The 19,001-nt window shown below is 65.1% G+C and overlaps 3 protein-coding genes and 1 non-coding gene across 12 annotated transcripts; all 4 read right to left on the bottom strand.

The window, feature by feature from the left end:
• Positions 1-14: 14 nt before the first annotated feature.
• Positions 15-5,265, bottom strand: CRACR2B (calcium release activated channel regulator 2B). Of its 9 annotated transcripts, XM_090292226.1 has the most exons (11): positions 5,211-5,259; positions 4,461-4,559; positions 4,118-4,192; positions 3,102-3,292; positions 2,913-3,024; positions 2,323-2,491; positions 1,780-1,926; positions 1,351-1,681; positions 994-1,169; positions 700-771; positions 15-461 (listed from the first exon to the last, which is right to left on the bottom strand). In XM_090292226.1, the coding sequence occupies exons 4-11, from the start codon at positions 3,264-3,266 to the stop codon at positions 281-283; spliced, it is 1,353 nt and encodes a 450-aa protein (XP_090148352.1). In that variant the 5' UTR covers positions 3,267-3,292; positions 4,118-4,192; positions 4,461-4,559; positions 5,211-5,259; the 3' UTR covers positions 15-280. The 9 variants fall into 9 exon arrangements, with proteins under 9 accessions (XP_090148352.1, XP_090148358.1, XP_090148300.1 ...); XM_090292232.1 differs by lacking the exon at positions 4,461-4,559 and having other exon boundaries at positions 5,211-5,257; XM_090292174.1 differs by lacking the exons at positions 4,118-4,192; positions 4,461-4,559 and having other exon boundaries at positions 5,211-5,265.
• A 1,162-nt stretch (positions 5,266-6,427) lies between these two features.
• PNPLA2 (patatin like domain 2, triacylglycerol lipase) lies at positions 6,428-11,181 on the bottom strand. The gene is made up of 9 exons (XM_090292149.1): positions 10,826-11,181; positions 8,855-9,087; positions 8,709-8,774; positions 8,160-8,369; positions 7,803-7,863; positions 7,551-7,715; positions 7,290-7,422; positions 6,969-7,091; positions 6,428-6,872 (listed from the first exon to the last, which is right to left on the bottom strand). The coding sequence occupies exons 1-9, from the start codon at positions 11,028-11,030 to the stop codon at positions 6,602-6,604; spliced, it is 1,467 nt and encodes a 488-aa protein (XP_090148275.1). The 5' UTR covers positions 11,031-11,181; the 3' UTR covers positions 6,428-6,601.
• A 2,899-nt stretch (positions 11,182-14,080) lies between these two features.
• On the bottom strand, positions 14,081-15,962 carry RPLP2 (ribosomal protein lateral stalk subunit P2). The gene is made up of 5 exons (XM_090292430.1): positions 15,878-15,962; positions 15,575-15,698; positions 15,068-15,116; positions 14,299-14,397; positions 14,081-14,194 (listed from the first exon to the last, which is right to left on the bottom strand). Exons 2-5 carry the CDS (start codon positions 15,695-15,697, stop codon positions 14,118-14,120), a joined length of 348 nt encoding a protein of 115 aa, XP_090148556.1. The 5' UTR covers position 15,698; positions 15,878-15,962; the 3' UTR covers positions 14,081-14,117.
• Positions 14,910-15,042, bottom strand: LOC150017311 (small nucleolar RNA SNORA52). The gene has a single exon (XR_016509502.1). It is a non-coding gene; the product is annotated as a small nucleolar RNA SNORA52 (small nucleolar RNA).
• Positions 15,963-19,001: the final 3,039 nt, after the last annotated feature.

Here is a 19,001-nt window from a genome sequence, read left to right as displayed (position 1 = left end):
CCAGGAGGTTGTGCTGCAGATGTCAGTGGAGTTTATTGGGGGGGAGGGGATGGTTTCTGCTGGACAGAGGTGGGTTTGATGGGATGGATACAGGATGAGGACCAGAAGCACAGCACAGGAGACCCTGACCGCCCCGTGTGAGTTCCTTCATGCCTGTCGTCAGCAGGCTGGACATCCCAAGGGATAGAGCCCACACCCCAGATGGGCAGCCCCAGCCAGGATGAGTCACTTTAAAGGGGCAACTTTTCCAGGTGACGCCCAGTGAGTCACTTGGGACGGGTCACCGGGTGCTGGGAAGGTGGCCTGAGCCACGTCTGGGGGGTCGAGCCCAGGTGCTGCAGCAGCAGCAGCAGCAGGGGGGCCCTGGCAGGCGGGCCGAGGCCAGAGCCTTCCTGCGGCCACTGCCCAGCTGCTTGGTCTCACAGGCGTCCCTCTCGTCTCGCAGCCGCGTGTTCAGTTCCCTGGAAGAGGAGGAGCCCAAGGGTTCTGAGTAGTCTCAGGAGGCAGCGCTTTCGGGTGGGGAATGTGGACTCAGACTCTCCCTCAGACCAGGAGAGAGGGGTCTGCCTGGGGCTGCAGCATGAGGGAGAGGGGACAGATACGAGGAAGGACTTCCTCGCAGTCAGCCAGGCAGTGGCCAGGGATGTTTGGGGAGCTGCACGGAGCCCCTTCCCTCGCGTAGCCGCCGCACAAACGAACCTGAGGAGCTCCAGCTGCCGCAGGAGGCTGAGCTTCTCTTTCTGCATGTTCCTGGAGACGGCAACCACATCTCTGCGGGCGGGAGGTGGTGACCTGGGTGCAGGGAGACTCCTGGGGCGCTCCACGACCCCCTAGAGACCTTGACCCCCGCAGACCGTGCGGGCGGGGCTAGCACTCGGGATGCAGAGGGAAGTGGCGCACACCTGAGCCCCAAGCGCGACCCCCGCTTTGCGGCGCCTATCTATCTCACCGCCCCCTCCGTACCCGCCCCTGAGGGCCTGCCCAGCCCCACACCCCGGGCACCGTAGCGTTTGCTCCTGGCGGCCCCGCACGTCGCCCTCCAGTCGGCGGAGCTGCTCCTGGGCGGCCTCCAGCTGCGTCCGCAGCGCCTCGTTGGCCAGCCACAGCTGGGCGTTCTGCGCCTGAGCCTCCAGCTGCTCTGTGGCCCGGGTCCGCAGCTGCTGTTCCAACTAGGGGGGTGTGTGGGAATCGAGGCTGGAGAGGGGCTCCCTCTTCCCCGGGATGCTGGTTTGCCCCTGACGCCCCACAGTTCCGAGGCTGGGGACACAGGATACCGGGCAGTGCAGGTGGCGGTGGGGATGAGGGCCTGGGCTGGGCCAGTCCGGTACGCGCCCCTCCCCGGCCGCTCACCTCCCGCAGCCGCAGGCCCGCGCGTTCCAGCTCCTGCTCGCGGGTTTGCAGCTCCAGCTCCAGGCGGCCTCTACGCTCCTCCCGCGGAAGGCCCTGGGACGCACGGGGGGCACCTGAGCCTCCGCGGGCGGCAGGGGAGCAGGGGCCAGGGGTGGGACCAAGTCCGTGAAGGCGGAGCCAGGGAGACGCGCGCGTTTGGGATTGGGCCTGGAGGGAATGGGGGCGGGGCCGAGGTCCCACCTGACTCCGCAGGCGCTGGCGCTGCTCCCGGAGCTGCTGCTCGGTCTCCTCGTACAGACACCGCACCTCTCTCTCGTGCTCGCTCTCTCGCCTTGGGGGGTTCCAGAGTGAGACAGCTAGCTGCTTGGAACCCGCCAGCACTGCAGCCCCCAGCAGCGCCCCTACCGCCTCCCGGGCCCCAGCCCTCACCGCCGCAGCGCCTGCTCCAGGCCCTCTCGCTCTCGGGCCACCTCCTCCAGGCAGGCCGACGCTCGAATCAGAACGTCCTCGAAGTATCCCAGCAGCTCGGGCCGCTCCTGGTGCAGCCGAGTCCAGAGCGTCCGCACCGCCCGCTGCCTGGAAGGGCGGGCAGGGGCTGAAGCCAAAGCGGGGCCTCCGCACCCTCCCCGAAGGTGACCTCTGCAGCCCCAGACAAGCTAGGCGCGTTGGCCGCATGCAAGGCCTCCCTCTTGTGGTGTGACAGCGAGGGGCCATGTGTAGTCGGGGCTGGGCCATGTGTACGAGGCCCGGTGCCCTGCACCACCCCTCCCCTCTCCCCAGCAGCTGGGACTGCAGCCTCCTAAAATGCAAATCCTGCGGGAAATCACGCCGGGCTCCTCCCAGGTAGTGGCCGCTGAGATGGAACTGCAGGGCCAGACTGGACCTGGGGACCCTGCCCAGAGCAGGCAGGAGGGCGATGTGGACAGGCAGCAGCGAACGAGGGACCGGGGAGCAGGACCAGCAGGGACTCACTCGCTCAGGACCCCGGCCACCCCGAGCTGCTCCAGTGCAGAGAAGAATCTCTCCTCCTCCTCCAGAGAGCCCCCGGTGCCTTGCACCTCCGACCAGCCCGACTCAAAAGTTTCCTCAGAAGCCCTGGTGGGCAGTGTGCCCTGGGCTGACTCCACCCCCACAAACCTCCCTGTGGGCATGGAGAGAGATAAGCAGGACTGTGGGTTACCACCCCAGCTCAGCCTCCCCTCTCCTCCCCACAACACACACATATCCCGCCCTTTCTCGGAGCCCAGTTTCCTGTTTTTCTTCCTTATTCTGGCTTGATTCTAGGCCTGGGAATGGGAGGTGACAGCCGAGCTCAGGCCAGAATGGACAGCTGGCTCCCAGCCAGCCCCACCTGGGTCTGGCAGGGGAGAGGGGGTGGGGAAGCAGAAGGGTCAACTGCATACATGCCACAGTGGCTGGGGGGCTTTCTGAGAGCCTTGCAGTGGTGTCGTGCGTGTTCTGGGAGGTGATAGAGAAGCACCGAGCTGCAGTCTGTGTGGGCCCCAGGGAGTCTCACGTGTGCCAGGGGAGAGTCAGGGTTGGGGCATGAGGGAGGGGCTCACCCAGGCCAAGGCAGAACTCTCGGGCAGTGAGGAAGCCTGTGCCTGCCTGGTCCAGACTTTCAAACACAGCTTCTAGCTGCTCCGGCGTGAGGAGCAGGTCACTCTGCAAGCCCTGGCCAGACAAAGGAGTGGGGCTGAGCAGCCAAGGTGAGCCCTGGGCTGGGCAGCCCCTTGGGACTGGGGACTCACCTGCAGGTCATGCCGGGTGATGAAGCCTTTGGCCTCCTTGTCACACAGCAGGAACAGCTCCTGCGCCTGAGCCAGCATGGCCTCCCGTGGCCCCACAGAGCCCCCCTCCGCCTCGCCCTTTGCCTCCGGCGCCTCCCCAGCCCTGGGCTTCCCAAGGCTGGCCATGAAAGTGGGGTTTTGGCTGTTGGGTGCTGCAAAGCCAAGGAGGAGCTCAGAATAAGTGAGTGGGGGGAGGAGGAGAGGCAGAGAGAGGGTGAAGTGCCTGGTGGCTGAAGGCTAAGCTGGAGCCGTCGGGACCCAGGACTGAGCACAGGGAGATGGGAGAAGGCACGATTCAGCTCCAAAGAGGAGGGGCTGCAGGGGAGGGGTCCGACACACTCGGTGGTGCTGCTGCAGGCACGGGGTGTCATGGGTGCTGGGCAGGGCCCCAGGGACTGCCCAGGGAACAAGGCGCTGCAGGCCCAGGAGGGAGCCCAAGGGGGGACTGGCTGGGGAGAGGGCCAATCTCAGTTTCGTGGGGGGGGGTGGAACTACAGGAGATCTAGTGATGGGCAGTGAGGAGGGTGGCTTCTGGCAACTGAGCGCAGAGAGCTTGGGTCATCGGGGGAGGAGTTGAACGGGTCTTAAAGTTGGGGACAAGGGTTACAGGGCTGGGCCAGGGGGAGCACTCAGCCAGTGCTGCCTAATCTGTCCTCAGCCCCCGGTCTGGGCCTCAGAGCTCCGCCCTCCCTGCCACAGCCCCTCCCACTTCCGGGCGCCAGGCCCCTCCGGGTACGGGTGCAGGCGCCGGTGCAGGGTCCTGGCCTGGGACAGGGTGCCTTCCACAGCCCTTGTCAGGAATACCCCAGATTCTAGGCTTAAGAGACCTTCCCCCAGACTGGCCCCTCCATAGCCCGGAGCCGCGTGGCCGCCCTCCCCGTGGGGCGCCCCGCCCCCGAATCAGAAGCACCTGTTTCCCCACCACACCCTGGTCCCGGATTTCCTACCGCCAACTCCCAGCAGGGCGCCCCCCGCACCTGGTCTGACGTCGTTCCCCTCAGTTCCACCCCTATCCCGGGGAAGCTGAGAATAGGTCTCCAAGGAGGGCAGGTCTGAAGAAGGGCGACACGAGGGGACATGGGGCCAGAGAAGTCTCCCCGCCTTCGTTGTCGCCTCACCCAGGCAGCGCGCCACCCCACCGGCGGCTCGCGGGCTCCCAGGACCAGAGGTCCGTTCCAGCGGAAGCTGTGCGCGGCCGGACGCGGGAAGCAGGGAGGAAGAGCCTCCCGCGCCCCGCCCCGAGGGTCCCTAGAGTCCCTGACCCCACGCGCGGGACTCAGCGCACCGCGCGGGAGGGCGGCGGGACCGCGAGGCGCCTACCTGAGAGCTGCGCCGCTGCCGCACCTGCCGCGCACCTGGCCTCTAATCCCGGAAAGGCGGGCACGGCGGGGGGCGCGGGACCAATCGGCTCCTGCGGCCCTGCAGGCACCGAGACCCCGGCGTGGGCCGGCCCCGGGCGGGGCGCTGCTGCTGCTGTCGCCCTGTCCCCGCCTCTCGCGCGTCCCGGGCAGCCCCGCTCTCGCCTCACTCCCCACCCGCCCTCGACCTGTGGCAGTCGCCTCTCAGTCCCTGCAGAGCCCCCGGGCACGGTGGGGCGGGGATGACCAGGCACCTAGGGACGCTTCCTGAGCAGGGGGCATGCTCCTGAGGATCCCAGTTTAAGGTGCCGCGAAGTGTGTGTGGGAAAACGGCAGGAAGGAAATAGAGCAAAACGTTCTCAGTGGCATCTCCAGGAGCGAGGCCACTTTCCTTTCCTCCCTAACCCTTCCCAGCCTGGATTTTCCCATTGTTAAATAAGACACATGTAACGTACTAGAAAATGTCACTTAGGTCATCAGCACAAACGGCTGTGCACGGCTGAGGGCGAGTGATGGACGGGGCAGGAGGTCCTCCACTCTGCAGCCCCCCAGCACTCCTCTTGGGGCATGGCCCTGCCTCGGGTTCCCCTTGGGGCAGGGCTGAGAGAGGGAGCTGGGAGGAGTCTGCGTGTGACCTTCCTGCTGGGGGAGAAAATTTCACCCTCTTCCCCCGGGTTCCCCTCTGCAGCCCCATCCTGGCCCCTGCACCCACCTGGAGGGCCCTGGCAGTGCTGGGGGCTGGAGGCCTCTGCTTCTCCAGGGGCCTGGGATCCTTATGAACTGGAACAGGTTGGGCGGATAGGACAAGGCCTTGAGACCGCGAGGGGGGCGGCCCCTGGCACCCAGGAACACCAGGGACCTGCCCAGCCGGCTCACCCAGTCCTGCAGTCCCACCACCGTTATTGTTGGCTGGGGGCTGCCACCGCCACTGCCACCGCAGCCACCCCACACCTAGGCGGGGGAGGCCGGTGGGGTGGAACTGGGCCAGATGAAGGGTTCTAGACAGCTAGCCAGGCGCCAGGCTGTTCCAGCACCACCACCCCCCGGGCCCTTTCGGTCACCAAGGAGGGCTGGCTGAACTCCCTCTGCCCAAGGCGGAGCACACTTCCAGGAAACAATGTCTGTCCCAGAACAAGGTCCAGCCCCCTCCAGCTCAGACCTCACCTTCATATTCAAGACCCCTCCTAGGTATTGGCAGGGGACTGGGCACCCTGTGTGCAAGGAGGGGGACAGGGAGCAAGAACATGTATGCACCTGGCCAATGGTTGTGATGACAGGGGAGGCCAGTACCTCCCATGATGCCTCAGGCCAAACGCCCTAAGTGGAGCGAGCCCCTCACTCTCCCAGAAACCTCACCCTCCACAGCACACCCCACCCTGCCCCGGTCACCATGGAGTGGAGGTGCAGACACTGCCTTCTGTACACAGGCCTTTGCTTGCTATTCATCAAGGATCTTGATCCCAAGTGTTCCCAAAGCTGCACCCAAGGGTCAGCCAGCCGGCCTCAGGGCAAACGTATGTGTCCCTGCCTAAGGAGCGGGCTGCAGCCCAGGAGGCCCATGGGTGCCTTTGTGGGGGGATGGGTGGCAGGCCTGAATGGTAGGCTTAAGAAGGGACCCCCAGAAGCCCTGACCTGACGCTGCACAACACTGGCCAGCTAGAGGGGTCACACACGAGGAGGACGCAGGAGCTGAGCGTGGCGTTTATTACATCTGCTTCAGGAAAAATAAATAACGCTTCACACACCTTCTTCAGTGAGACGTGAAAAATGCGGCTACACTGTTCTCGGGGCAACACTACACGGACCACCCCCGGGCCCAGCCCTCCGCGCGGCGGGCCTGGGGGTGGGGGCAGATGAAGGCACACGTGAGGGGCCCTGCGGCTCGGGGCGGGGTGCTGCACACCCTGCCCACGCAGTGCGGCGAGTGAGTGGTGGGCACAGGGGTCGGCAGCAAAGCCCCGTCTCGCAGCCCTGAGGCCCCCGTCTCACCCCGAGGCAATGGAGACAGGCCAGGGAGGGGGACCTCGGCGGGCCCCAGGGCCCCGCCTCATGGGGCAAGGGCTCCGCCCTCAGCACTGGGACCCCGGGGTGCTGCGAAGGCGCTCAGCAGGGGGGCAGGCCGGGCGGGCGCTGCGGGGGCGCGGGGGTGGGGCCGGCGGCGGTGTGCATGCGCAGGGCGTCCGGCGGGAAGGCCACGCTGGTGCAGAAGAGGCCGAGCAGCAGCTGGCGCTGGCAGTCCTCCCACTTGGCGAGCGCGTCCGCCAGGGAGAGGTTGTTGCGCATCCAGCCAGGCAGCGCCTCGCAGTAGGCAGCGCAGGACAGCGGCACCGAGGGCAGTGACTGGGCGCGGCGCAGCTCCACCTGCTCCGACAGCCTGCAGGCAGGGGGCGGGGGGAGAGGGGCTTTAGGGTGGGGGGCCGCCACAGTGAGACTGCGGCCCCCGGGGGAGCACAGCAGTGAGGGGGCTCACCTGGAGGGCAGGTGGCTGCCCAGCTTCCTCTTGGCGCGCATCATCAGGTACTGGCAGATGCTGCCTGTCTGCTCCTTCATCCACCGGATGTCCTCCGGGACGTCAGGCAGCCACTCCAGCAAGCTGGGGTGGGGCGGGCGGTCTGGCTTCAGGGCTGGAGCGCACCCGCATGCCCACGCCCCCACCCTTGGCCCTGTCTGTGCCCTGACCTTTCCACAGCCCCCTGCAACCAGCTACCTCTTCCCGGGGTGACCGCCCCTGATGGATGACCCCAAAGTTTGGTCCAAGCTCCTCTCCTGCCCGCCCCACCCCCGCCCATACCGGATGGTGAAGGACACAGCACTCTCCAGGGGCAGAGTGTAGGGCACCATCATCGCCGTGGCCAGACGCACAGGCAGCATGTTGGAGAGGGTGCTCATCAGGTCCTTGGGCTCTATGCAGGCCTCCAGCAGGGCTGCGGGCGAGGCGCAGGGGGCAGGTGGGCCGACGCCGGTGGGGCAGCCGCCCAGCCCTGCTCAGCTCCCCCTCCCCTCCCCTCCCCAGGGCCCTCCACCCTCATTAAGCCCCGCACCCCCCACGCACCCTCATTGAGCCGGGCAGGCAGGTGTTCCAGGATGGGATCCTCCCCAGGTGGCTGCAAGTGGCCTTCCATGCTGGCCCTCTCCACAGCCGCCTCATCCTCATCCTGGTGGACAGGGGGGCGGGCAGCGGGCAGCGCCAGCAGCGGGTTGGGCTGGTTCAGGAGGCCTGGGTGGAGAGGACCAAACACGTGGTCAGCGCAGGAGAGGGAGGGGCGGTGATGCGGAGCCCCACCCCCAGCCCTCGCCCACTCACCGTTTCTCCGCAAGAAGCGCAGGCCATCCCTGTAGCCCTGCTTGCACATCTCCCGCAGCACCTGAGGCAGGGCACGGATACATTGGAGCTGCGAGTCAGACGTCCCTGTTCTGCCCCTGGCATCCCTGCACTCCCCACCCCTCCCACAGTAAACTAACGGATGCAGGACGAGATCCAGGCTGGGCAGAGGCTAGAGGTGCTGCCCCCGGGGAGAGATCCTGCCGGCCACAGACTCCTTCCCCAGTCCTCAGAAGGGGTTGTCCGGGTCCCTAACCCACCCTGATCGCTCAGGAGAGGCCCAATGGGCACAGGCGAGGAGAGGTTGTGCCGGCCTGGGCCCTACCAGAGCGGGCTCACCATGGGCTCGGGCGGGAACAGGGCCTTGGAGAGGCGGTAGAGATTGCGCAGGTTGAACTGGATGCTCGTATTGGTCACCCGGAGCTCGTGGATGTTGGTGGAGCTGTCCTGCGGGCAGATGTCGCTCTCGCCCGAGAAGGGGGACACGGTTATGGTGTTCTTGAGCTCATAGAGGGGCAGGTTGTCTGAGATGCCACCATCCACGTAGCGCTGAGATGGCAGGGACACATGGTCACATGGCAAGGGAACTGCAGGGTGAGCTGTTCTCCCCACAGTGACGCCCCCACCCCTAGTGGCTGTGTCATTTGGGCCTTTTACCCACTGGGTACTGGCCACAGGCCCGTCTGGGCGCTGGGAAATAGACAGATGGGGGCTGGCGGCAGCTACAGGAAGTGTACAGGCCACTGGGCCGGCCTGGCTCTTGAGTAACTCAGGGAAGTGAGGCAATAGGCAATGGCGGGGGTGAGGGGCTGGGGGACACAGCTGCCCGCCCCACCCCTGTCCCGCAGCCCACAGCAGTCAGCCAAGAAAGGTCCCTGGGGTACTTACTACGCCCCGGAAGGTGGGGGGGATGAGGCCGCAGTACACAGGGATGAAGGTGCTGCAGACATTGGCCTGTGGTGCGGGACAGAGAGGCGCGGTGAGCGGGGCCTCCGGGCACAGCGGTGCCCCCGTGCCGCCCCACCAGGGCACACCTGGATGAGCTCCTCCTTGGAGCTGAACTGGTACATGATGACATTCTGGCCGTCAGAAACGCGGGTCAGGGAGATGCCCAGGCGTCCGCTGGCACGCTCGTGGCCGTCAGCAGGCAGGGTTTTCATCAGGCAGCCTCGGATGGTCTTCACCAGGTTGAAGGAGGGGTGCAGTGGGCCGAGGAAGCGCTTCCGGGCTTCCTTAGATACCTCGATGATGTTGGCACCAGCCTCGCCTGGGGCGGCAGGGCCAGGGTCAGGGGCAACGTTCCTGGGCTTCGCACAGCCCTGTGGCTCCAAGGCCAAGGCCCCAGGCATCCCATCTGCCCCAGAGAAATCTCGATGTCCACCAGGGGGCCTGGCCCACAACTGGAACTTTGGCCACCTGCCTCTGAAGAGAGGCAGGCCAACACCCCTGGGAGAGAGGACAGTGGGGCTGGCCAGCTGGGGCTGGGCCTGCCCTCTGCCCGGTGTTTCCCAACCGTCTGCCCTGACCCATGAGTCACCAGACCTGGCCTCAAGTGGCACTCAGCCCAGGAAGAGGGTAGGCAGAGGCTCAACTCTGGCCAACCTCAGCCTTTACCTACTTGGCCAGAGCCAAACCCACCAGGCCCAGTGCAACCCAGGGGTCCCACGTGCCCAGGGGCAGCACGAGGTTGGAAACAGTTGGATCCCACCACCCCTGGAAAGCACAGGTGTGTTCCACTGCTGCTGAGAGCAAGCAGCCCCAACACTCCTCCTGGGGGCCACGGGTACCAGCGTCGGACAAAGCCTGCGTGGGAGCAAGCCCAGGAGTGGCCGGGAGCAGGAGGGCCTGTGGAGGAGCGTAGGATGGTGCCCTCCTCCAGGACTGCCCCCCAGGCCAGCACCTGCCACGCTGTGGGGGCTCCAGCTGCCCAAGACCACCAGTGAGAAAGTTTTCTTGGGAGTGGGTTGGGGGAGGTGCTGTGGAGCCATGTCCTCCGCTGGGCACCAGGGACCTAGGTGTGTCCTGAGGCCAGTATGGGGACTGAGAGCACTGGTCTGAAAGCCTCCATGGCGGGGGGAGGGTCAGGGCCACATCAGTGGATCTCCCTTCCCCTGAATGTAGAGGCATGCTCCTACACGACCCTCTCGGGGCAAAGGTCATAGGAAGGAGGCAGGGGAGAACCTGCACTGGCTCCTGCAGGCAGGGCCCTGATGACCCCTCTGTCCCTTTGGCTGCCAGAGCGGCGGGGTAGGGGGGGCGGGGGGGATGGGCAGCATTCCCAGCGCCCTGTGCTGTAAACACCACGTGCAGGCGCCCGCCCGCAGGAAGTGTGTGAGTGGAGGACTCCTTTCCAGCAACCTCAGGCCTCTGCAGTGCTGACTATGGGGCTAGAGTCTAGAAACACCTGCTGCCTCATGGGAGGGGTCAAAACGGGGGGCCACAGCTGGGGACCCAGGCCCACAGGGGCTGGAGTGCCCGAAGGAAGAGGGTGGGAGAGAGCTTGCCATGTCCAGGCCTGACTTGCCTGGCTCCTGCTCCAGTGGCCCTCTGGAAGTATCAAGCCACACGGCCCACATGTACTCCTCAGAGGCCACTCCAAAACCAGCCCCCGGGCCATGGCGGCCTGGAGTACCATAGCCCCAGGACACAGTGACCGCTAGCACCTAGTTCCCCGCCCCACCCCCATGCTCAGGACGGAAGAGGGGGCAGCTTAGGCCCCTCCCCCTACTCTCACAGTCCCGCCCACAAATTAATTTCTCTTTCTAATAAAATAGCTTCTGATGCACCTGCCCGGCCCCAACTTCTGCTCCAGAGGCGGGCCTAGGTGGCAGCCTGGGCCCCAGAAGCACGCTGGGACAGGGGTACCCTGGGAGCAAAACAAGCTAGGCCCCGCCCCCAGGCCGGCCCGGGATCGCACCCACTGCCCGGGTCCTCCCGCTTCCCTGCGCTGGACGGAGGGGCGTTGTGCGCAAGAACATCCGCCGGCCCGCCCACGGCCCGCTCACCCAGGCAGGCCCCGGTGACCAGCGCCGTGGCAGTGAGCGCCCCGGCCGAGGCGCCATAGATGTGCGTGGCGTTGGCCACCAGGAAGGGCGCGTGCTCGCGGAGGCAGGAGGCCACGCCGATGTGGTAGACGCCGAGGAAACCGCAGCCAGCGAACGAGATGTTCCAAGTCGTCTCCCGGGGGAACGTCGCTTCCTTGGGAAACATCGTGGCGGCCCGCCGTCCGGGGCTCCCGGGCGGCCGGCCTCGCTGTACGCTGTTAGTTCGCCGCTCGCTCTGGGTCCGGCCGCCCGTCCGCGGTCGCTCTCGCTCAGGTCTCCGCCCGTGGAGGCGGCGACGCTGCTCAAGGCGGCAGCGAAGAAGGTGTTTATAGAACTGGGGGGGCGGGGCCACTGGGGCGGGGCCAGCACACGCGGCCCAATCGGGGCGCGCGGGGAACGGCCGCGCCCTCGGGGGCCCTGGAGCCCCGCCCCCCTCCCCAAGGCCCCGCCCCGGGCCTGGAACCCCTTCTACCACTGTTGGGTCCCCTGGGCCCTGAGCCGCAGGCACTGGTGACCTGACTAGAGACAGAGGCCAGACTCCTGGCCTCCTGCTGCCCTCCTGTTCCCTGTCGTGCGCGGCGGGAGGGGACACAGAGTGGCCTAAGGGTGTGGGCAGGAGCGAGGAGCTCAGGCCCAGGCCTCCCGGAGTCCGTGAGCCTGGTACAAAGCCGGGCACTCGCGAGGGGAGGGCTTTGTGTTTGGGCAGCCTCCAGCTCTTCCCTCGTGGTCCGTCTACAACACCCACTCCCCAGGCCAGGGACCCCCAGGACCCACGACTCATCCACAGACTGACCCATAGACCTCCAGGGCCGGATGTTAATCAGACAACCTAAACACGGACACCAGCTCCGCGGACCGCGCCTGATGCCCACGCCCCAGCCCTGCCCCTGCGCGGCCCCTCTCCTGGGCACTAACCTCGGTTCTACCCGCGTCCTGCCCCGGCTCCTCGGACTGTGCTGTCTGCTTGGGTTTGACTGGGACTTGGCCCCACCCCTGCTAATTGCCCCGGCAGGTGGAGCCCTAGGTGCTGTCACGCTCCACCCCGGTTCCTCATTCTCCTGGATTGTATGTGGAGCAGGCCCAGCCTGGTTGGGGTCCAGTGCTGTCCTAGCACCTCACCCCAGGGCTGGTCCATGCTGGGGCCATGGGGAGCCGTGTGGCCGTCTCCTCAGAACAGTAACCCCCAAGCAGGAGCTCAGCTCTGAACCCAGCTGGTGCCAGGGCCGCAGCCCCCACCCAGGCCAGGGCCAGGGCCAGAAGTCAGAGCAGGGCCTCCCCTGCACATGGCTATCTGGGGTCACGCTGTAGTCCTCAGCCACTGCTTCCAGGTACCCACCCGTACTCAGCCCAGGGCAGTGCAGTGAACAGCCAGCCCAGCCCCAGGCCTACTGGGGAGGGAGGGGGCCGGTGTTGTTTACAAATTCAGATCGAGGAGGAAAGGAGGGTGACACAGGGTGTGTGGGTGCAGTGAACTCAGGAAGGACACAGGGCCACCCACCCAGGCTGCCCCATTTGTGCCAATGTCCAGGACGGGGGGGATAGAGGAGGGGAACGGGCCTGGGCACTGGGACAGGGGCATGCAGGGGGCTCTTACTGAACTAATTTGACTTAGAAAGACTTGTCCTCTCCGCACATGGGACGCCACCCCCCAATGCCTTGCATGCAGGTACAGTGCAGAGGGTGGTACCCCATCAGGATAATCTGGAAGGGGACAAGTCGTGGCACAGGGGGATGGGGCAGAGCCCCAAAGCCAGCCTCGAAAGTCCAGGGGTTCACCAGGGTGACCAAGGTGGGAGCTAGCCAGTACAGGCTGAACCAGGGGCCGAAGAAGGTCCTCTCCTGACCTGCTCCAAGGAGGGGCTGGGTCCTAGACGCCTCTGCTTCCCTGGGACGGTGGGGCCTTGGGGGAGGCACTGCCTCAAGTGCAGCCAGACCTCTGTCCCCATTTCCACACCAGGGTTGAACTGTTTTGGGTACATGTCCCTCCCTCCCTCCAAGCCTTTGGAACCATCAGCTCTGGATCCAGGAACAGAGCAGCCTTTCCTGGAACCCTGGCTGGGGACGGGAGGAGCTGCTGGTGTCTCGTGTGCAAGGACAGTGCCAGGCAGGCTCACCTCCAACCCGCATGGTGTCCTCTGGCCCACAGGGCCCCTCTCTCCTAGGCCTGAGGGCAGCATTGTGAGCTCTGGCCTGGACCCTGGGCCCACTTCTCTGTGGGGCCTTCTACTGAAACTGGGACAGGGGCGCCCCACCGCACACACGACTTGCCTGTGCTTCCAGACTCCCTGTCCCACCCTCCCAGGGGCATGGATTCTGCCTCTTCCCCCAAAGCCCAGGCCCAGTCTAGTCCCTGCTTCTCTGGCCTTCCTTCCCTCACCCCTATGCTACCTCCTGCCCTGGGGCTTCCCCCCTCAACCCCTGTACTACACTCATTAATTTTCCCATGGAATGCTAGCCCACAGGGGGTCCACAGGCTCCCCAGCCAGGTGCTGACCCAGAGCCTCCAGATGGGGGAGGAGTGTCTACTGGGTGACCTGGTACTGGGGGGGGTGGGGGGGCACCTACAAACAGCAGCCACGCCAGGTCAGCGCCTGGGTAAGCAGCAGGAAGGCCTCCACCCTGAGCCACAGTCCAGGAGAACCAGGAAAGGACTCACTGAGCATGTCCACACCTGCCCAGCAAAGCAAGTGCTGGCCCACCCGACGGGACCGAAGGCTCCGAGGAGCTAAGTGACTGCCCAGGCTGCTCAGAGGCTATGGGGTGCTGGGAGACCCAGGGGTCACGGCCCCAGGCCTCTTGGGTAACAAGAACCACCAGCCTCTGCCCTCCTCAGAGCAGTAGAGACCACCAACTGTTGCTCTGATTGATTTTAAAGAGGGCCCTGACCAGGGATCAAACCTCCAACCTTGGGATCAGGAGAAAGCTCTACCCAGCTGACAGCCTGTTGTTCCTGAAGGTTTCCTGGGTGTTCCCTGAAAGCATTGCTCCCCGAGGAACCCCCAAGGGCCAGGAAAATGGGGGCCTGTGCCCCGTCCTGAGCCTGCTCAAGGCTGGGCAACACCCGAGACTCCCAGGAAGTGTGCCCTGCCCGGGCGCTCCTGCGCCTCAGACCCCTTCCTTGTGAACTGCCCCCAACCAGCTCCTCCTCCCCGGGGACCCCACGCCCACCCTGCACTGAAGCCAGGCTCTGACAAACACTCAAGGCCCCTCAGGAGATACACAAAAAGGCTTTTATTCATCAGGGAACAAGGCTCTAATCGAACAAGCCAAAGCCCATGTCGTCATCTGACTCCTCTGACTCCTCCTTCTTCTCGTCTTTCTTCTCCTCCGCTGCGGGGAGCAAAAGCACCGTGAGCGAGGCCCTCGGGGTGGGGCCGACCAGGCTCCCGACACCCCACTGCACCCACGGCAGCAGCGGCCTGAGCTACCCTTACCTGCAGCGGGGGCCGAACCAGCAGCTGGAGCTGCAGACCCCGGGGCGGCAGAAACGGCCACGGCCGCGCCAGCCGGAACGCTGGCCAGCTTGCCGATGCCTACCGAGACCAGAGAGGGGAGGTGAGGGCCACCACGCGGCGGCGAAGACGGTCTGCCCAGTGCGTGTACCGGGCCCGCCACGGAGCGCCGGCGGGAGGCCACACACACCCCTGCCCGAGACCGCGGATCCGGGGACTCGGCTTCTAGGGACCGAGCCACAAGAAGCTGGGGGCTGGGCCACAGCGCCGCACCCTGGGGCCACGGCGGACAAACGCGCTCATACCAGGCAGAGGCCGGGCCTGCTGCCCCCGTGTCCGGGCCGCGTCCCCGGCAGTGAGCTCGCTCGTCCCCGGGCCCGTCACAAGCCCAGCGACAGCCGCCCCAACGGCTCAGCTGTCCACCCGGGCCCACCAGCCCCAGCCCGACGGCAACAGAACGCAGTCCGTCCAACGACAGGGGGCAGGAGCCGGAGGGCACCGAGCACCCCGTCTTTCCCAGGGCACGCAAAGGCCTGGTGCCCCCGACCCCACGGGTGCAGGGCAGCGAGGCGCCCCCAAGCGTCGCGTCCCCGGGGTGTCTAGAAGCGCCCGCCTCATGAGCCCACGGAGGCCGTGCTCACTCCCGCGTGGGGGCTTCTAGGGTGCTCTGGTCCACCAGCGAAGCCTGCAGGCCACGGACCGACCGGCAGGGATTAGGGTGGACCGTGGGGACGCAGGCCCGCACACTCACCCTGCGCGATGACGTCCTCGATGTTCTTCCCGTTCAGCTCACTGATGACCTGCGGCGGGAACCCACCCCTCGGTCACAGGGGCCCCGGGGACGCGCGGGGGAGAGGCCAGCGCCCCGAGTCCCGCGCCCTAGGCACTGCCCACACGCGGGCCCTCAGAGCAGACCCGACACGCCCCTGACCTCCCCGCCGGGACCGGACGCAGAACACTCCCGTTCACGCCCCCCCCCGCGCGTCCGAACAACACCTCGAGTGCGCTGGGCGAGAAGGACGGCTCTGAAACCGAGCACCCCTTCTCTCCTTTCTCGGAAAGAGGCAGCTAACTGTCCCGTTAACGCCCCCACGAAAGCCGGCCCGGTCGGGCTTTGCCCGCACCCGTTTGCTCCTGGGGCTGCAGCGGGGCCCAACAGGTACCTCCCCCCACAGCCGCTCTGCCAAGGGGAACTCGGGTCGCGTGGGAGAGCCCCCCCGGGCCGAGTCGGGTGGGCCGCGGCCCGGCAGGGGCCCACCTTGTTGAGCCGATCGTCGTCCGCCTCGATGCCCACGCTGTCCAGGATCTTCTTGATGTCCTTGGCGCTGGGGGAGGAGTTGCCCCCGAGGGCGGCCAGCAGGTACGAGGCAACGTAGCGCATCCTGAGGGGCAGAACCGTGGCGTTAACCGAGGCTTCCCGGCCCCACCCCGGCCCGGGCGCGGCCGCACACGGACCGTACCGGGGCTCCCCGCCGAGGCCCTCCCAGTACTCCGCTCCAAACGCTGCCCGCCACCGAAAGCCCCGGCCCGGCCCGCGGCCTGAACGGGCCGCGCCACTCACTCGGCGACGGCGAAGAGGCCTCCCGCGTGCGACCTCAGCGGCGTCAGGCAGGGAAAAAGGAGGCGCAGGCGCGGGGGGGCGGGGATAACCCGCTACCCAGAAGCCTCCGGGGCCTACGCGCCGTGCCCCGTGAAGGCGCCTCCGAGTGACGTCAGGACGCACTCAGTCTACGAGGACGAGGGGGAAGTCAGCGTCCGGTCTAGGCATTCAGCCGCCCCGCAAAGGCGACGGGCAGTTCCGGGGCTGCCTTCCTACGTAGTGTGGGGCAAATGTCCCCGGAGGCCCCTGGGGCGGCCGAACGAAGCGGGCCACGAGCCCGAGTGGACTCTTTCTCCCTTCGGGGCTCCCCGAATGCCACGCGGAGCCCTCCGGACTCCCAACGTGCAGCGCGGCCGCCACGCCCGAGACGCATCCCTTTGCGGAAGCGGCCAACGCCGCCGGCAAACTACAAGTCCCACGGTGCACAGCGGCCGGAAGTGCCGTGCGCTTCCCAGTGTCGGGGCTGCACGTGGACCCGGCGAGGCTGCGCAGGCTCGGCCGCTGTGCTTCCGGCGCTGGTGGTTCCTGGCTGCAGGGACGGAGGCCTTGCGTCCGGCGGGGCCGGCGGCGCTCTTGCCAGCGGGACCCAGTGAGATGGGAGAGCCGCTGGCCGCACTCACGCCGCGGAACCGAGCCTCCTGGGCCCGGTGGCTGCTTCTCTGCGGTGCCCTGAGTGTGTCGGCTCGACTGTCCTCCGTGTGCATGCAGACATCACCTGTCACTCATCCCTGCTGCAGGCCTGCGTCCTGAGAGGGAGCCGACCCGGCCCTGCTTCCGCGCCACTTAAGTTTTAGGGCGACGACACGCAAAGTCAACAAACGAGCGTGTCCCCGGAGCCGGCCTTGCTAAAATCCGGGGCGAGTCCCAGGCCGAGGGCTGAGATGCAGAGGCCGGACGCAGCGGGGCCCAGAGGCAGCAAGCCAGCGCCCGAGGCGCCTGACAAAGCGAGCCCGTGCCCGCGCCTTCGCCCTCGCGCGGTGCGTCCCGCGCTGGGGTGTTGGTGGGTCGCGCCCAGCCGCCCGAGGCGGGCGCGGGGGCTGTCGCTGCCTTGGCCCCGCTTTCCGGATGAGGTCCGGGCAGGGGTTTTCCTGCTCAGGAGTCACAGCAGGCCAGGGTGGCACGTCATTGTAGTCAGCAGGGACAGGGCATCATGTGAGTGACTTTTGTAAGTAGAAAAACAATACGCAACATTTACCATTTAAGTGACACGATTCAGTGGTATTTACTACATTCACGTTGTTACAAAACCCTCTCCACCATCATCCCCAGAACCTTTCATCTTGTATTAAACAATAGTCTTAGTTCCCCCTCCCCCTGCTCCTGGGGCTCCTCGTTTTACTTTCTGTCTCTAGGACTCTGACTCTGCTGGGGACCCCGTGTGAATGGAACCACACAGGACCTGTCCCTGTGTCTGTCCTGTTTCAGCACATTCATCCACATTGTAACACAGGTGTCAGAATGCCCCTTCTTTATTTTGTTTATTTCCTTATTGTTTATCCTATTACAGTTGTCCCAGTTCTGTGCCTTTGCCCCCTCCACGCAGCCTGCCCCCCTCACCCGTTGTCCATGTCTATGCGTCATCCATGCGTGTTCTTTAGTCCCTCTTCTTTCCTTCCTCTGTACCCCCTCCCGCCTCCCCTTCTACAGCTGTCTGTCCTTGTTTCCAGGCCTCTGGTTCTGTTTTGCTCGTTTGTTTGTTTTGTTCCTTAGGTTCCTCTCATAGGTGGGATCATGTGGTGTTTGTCTTTTGCCGCCTGGCTTATGGCACCGAGCGTAATTCTCTCCAGTTCCATCCACGTTGTCGCAAATGGCAGGAGTTCCTGCTTTCTCTCTGCTGGATAGGACCCTACTGTGTGAATGCACCCCAGTTTCTGACCCCCTCACCCGCTGACGGGCACTTAGCCTGTTCCCAGCCCTTGGCTGTGGTGAACAGCGCTGCTGTGAACATAGGGGTGCCCAGGTTCTTCTGAATTGGGGTTTCAGGATTCGTAGGGTACAACCCCAGCAGTGGAATCACTGGGTCAAAAGGCAGCTCCATTTTTAGTTTTTTGAGGAAATTCCATACTGTTTCCCACAGGGGCTGCCCCAAGCTGCAGTGCCCCAGGGTCCCCTTTCTCCACATCCTCGCCAGCACTTGTGTGTGGATTTGTTGATGACGGCCATTCTGACAGGTGTAAAGTGGTATCTCATTGTGGTTTTATTTGCATCTCTCTGATGGCTAGTGATGTTGGGCATCCTTTCATGTGTCTACGGACCCTCTGCATGTCCTCCTTAGAGAAGTGTCTGTTCAGGTCCTTTGCCCGTTTTTTAATTGGATTGTTTGTCTTCCTGGTGTTGAGTCAAATGAATTCTTTATATATTTTGGAGATCAGTCACTTGTCTAAGATATCATTGGCAAATATGTTCTCCCATACAGTCAGTTCCCTCTTCATTTTGATGATAGTAATTTCCTTCCTTCTAAGGCTGAATATTCCTTTTCTGGCAGTTATGGGGAAGCTGCGTTGGGGGTAGGATCTGGTGGGAATGGAGATCTGGCAGGAACTGCCCATTCTGGTGGTGATGGGGACTGGGGAGGTGGAGGGAAGAGGGTACACACAATGTGACTTGGGACAGGACAGGCAGACCTGGATGTGTTTGTCCCTTTCCAGAGCACCTACTCTTGAGTAAAAGTGGGGTGAAGGAGCGCAGGTGGGGAAGCTCTCTAGTTTGAGGGTCTTGGTTCCAGCACCAGCTACGAGGCCTGGGGCAACCTGATCTTTTGGAGCCTCTTCTTCCTCTCGGGTTGAAGGAGGCAGCTTGTGGGGAAGCCTGCTGCTTGCTGCGGCACCCGACCTAAGAAGTAGGATCATTGGAGCTGGGGCCCAGTCCCTGCAGGGCTCAGGAAGGACAGACACACGCTCAGACACATGCTGGCAGGGGGTGAGTGTTAGTCAGCCGATGGCTCAGTCCCCAAAGTCCCGGCCGCCCGAGATTGCACCAGCTCATCTAAACGTGGGCACCGGACGCACGGCTCTGGAGCGGAGCGAGCTGGGGCCCAGACCCCTGAAAGGGCGGGATTGGTGGCGCGCAAGGCGGGCTTCCCTGC

Source organism: Furipterus horrens, unplaced genomic scaffold (assembly GCF_987537825.1).
Source record: "Furipterus horrens unplaced genomic scaffold, mFurHor1.1.pri manual_scaffold_2, whole genome shotgun sequence".
NCBI classification, from domain to species: Eukaryota; Metazoa; Chordata; class Mammalia; order Chiroptera; family Furipteridae; genus Furipterus; species Furipterus horrens.
This window is presented reverse-complemented; position numbering and strand designations above follow the sequence as displayed.

Excerpts from the sequence above, each read along its gene's own strand:
- PNPLA2 (XM_090292149.1), bottom strand. The coding sequence starts at position 11,030 with ATGTTTCCCAAGGAAGCGACGTTCCCCCGGGAGACGACTTGGAACATC. Across the intron at positions 8,775-8,854 it reads CCAAGGAGGAGCTCATCCAG|GCCAATGTCTGCAGCACCTT; the intron begins GTGTGCCCTGGT and ends CCCGCACCACAG. Across the intron at positions 8,370-8,708 it reads CCCCCACCTTCCGGGGCGTA|CGCTACGTGGATGGTGGCAT; the intron begins GTAAGTACCCCA and ends CTGCCATCTCAG.
- CRACR2B (XM_090292174.1), bottom strand. The coding sequence starts at position 3,266 with ATGGCCAGCCTTGGGAAGCCCAGGGCTGGGGAGGCGCCGGAGGCAAAG. Across the intron at positions 1,682-1,779 it reads CTGGAGCAGGCGCTGCGGCG|GCGAGAGAGCGAGCACGAGA; the intron begins GTGAGGGCTGGG and ends GAACCCCCCAAG. Across the intron at positions 772-993 it reads CAAACGCTACGGTGCCCGGG|AGATGTGGTTGCCGTCTCCA; the intron begins GTGTGGGGCTGG and ends TCCCGCCCGCAG.
- RPLP2 (XM_090292430.1), bottom strand. The coding sequence starts at position 15,697 with ATGCGCTACGTTGCCTCGTACCTGCTGGCCGCCCTCGGGGGCAACTCC. Across the intron at positions 15,117-15,574 it reads ACGACGATCGGCTCAACAAG|GTCATCAGTGAGCTGAACGG; the intron begins GTGGGCCCCTGC and ends TTCCCGCCGCAG. Across the intron at positions 14,398-15,067 it reads CGAGGACGTCATCGCGCAGG|GCATCGGCAAGCTGGCCAGC; the intron begins GTGAGTGTGCGG and ends TGGTCTCGGTAG.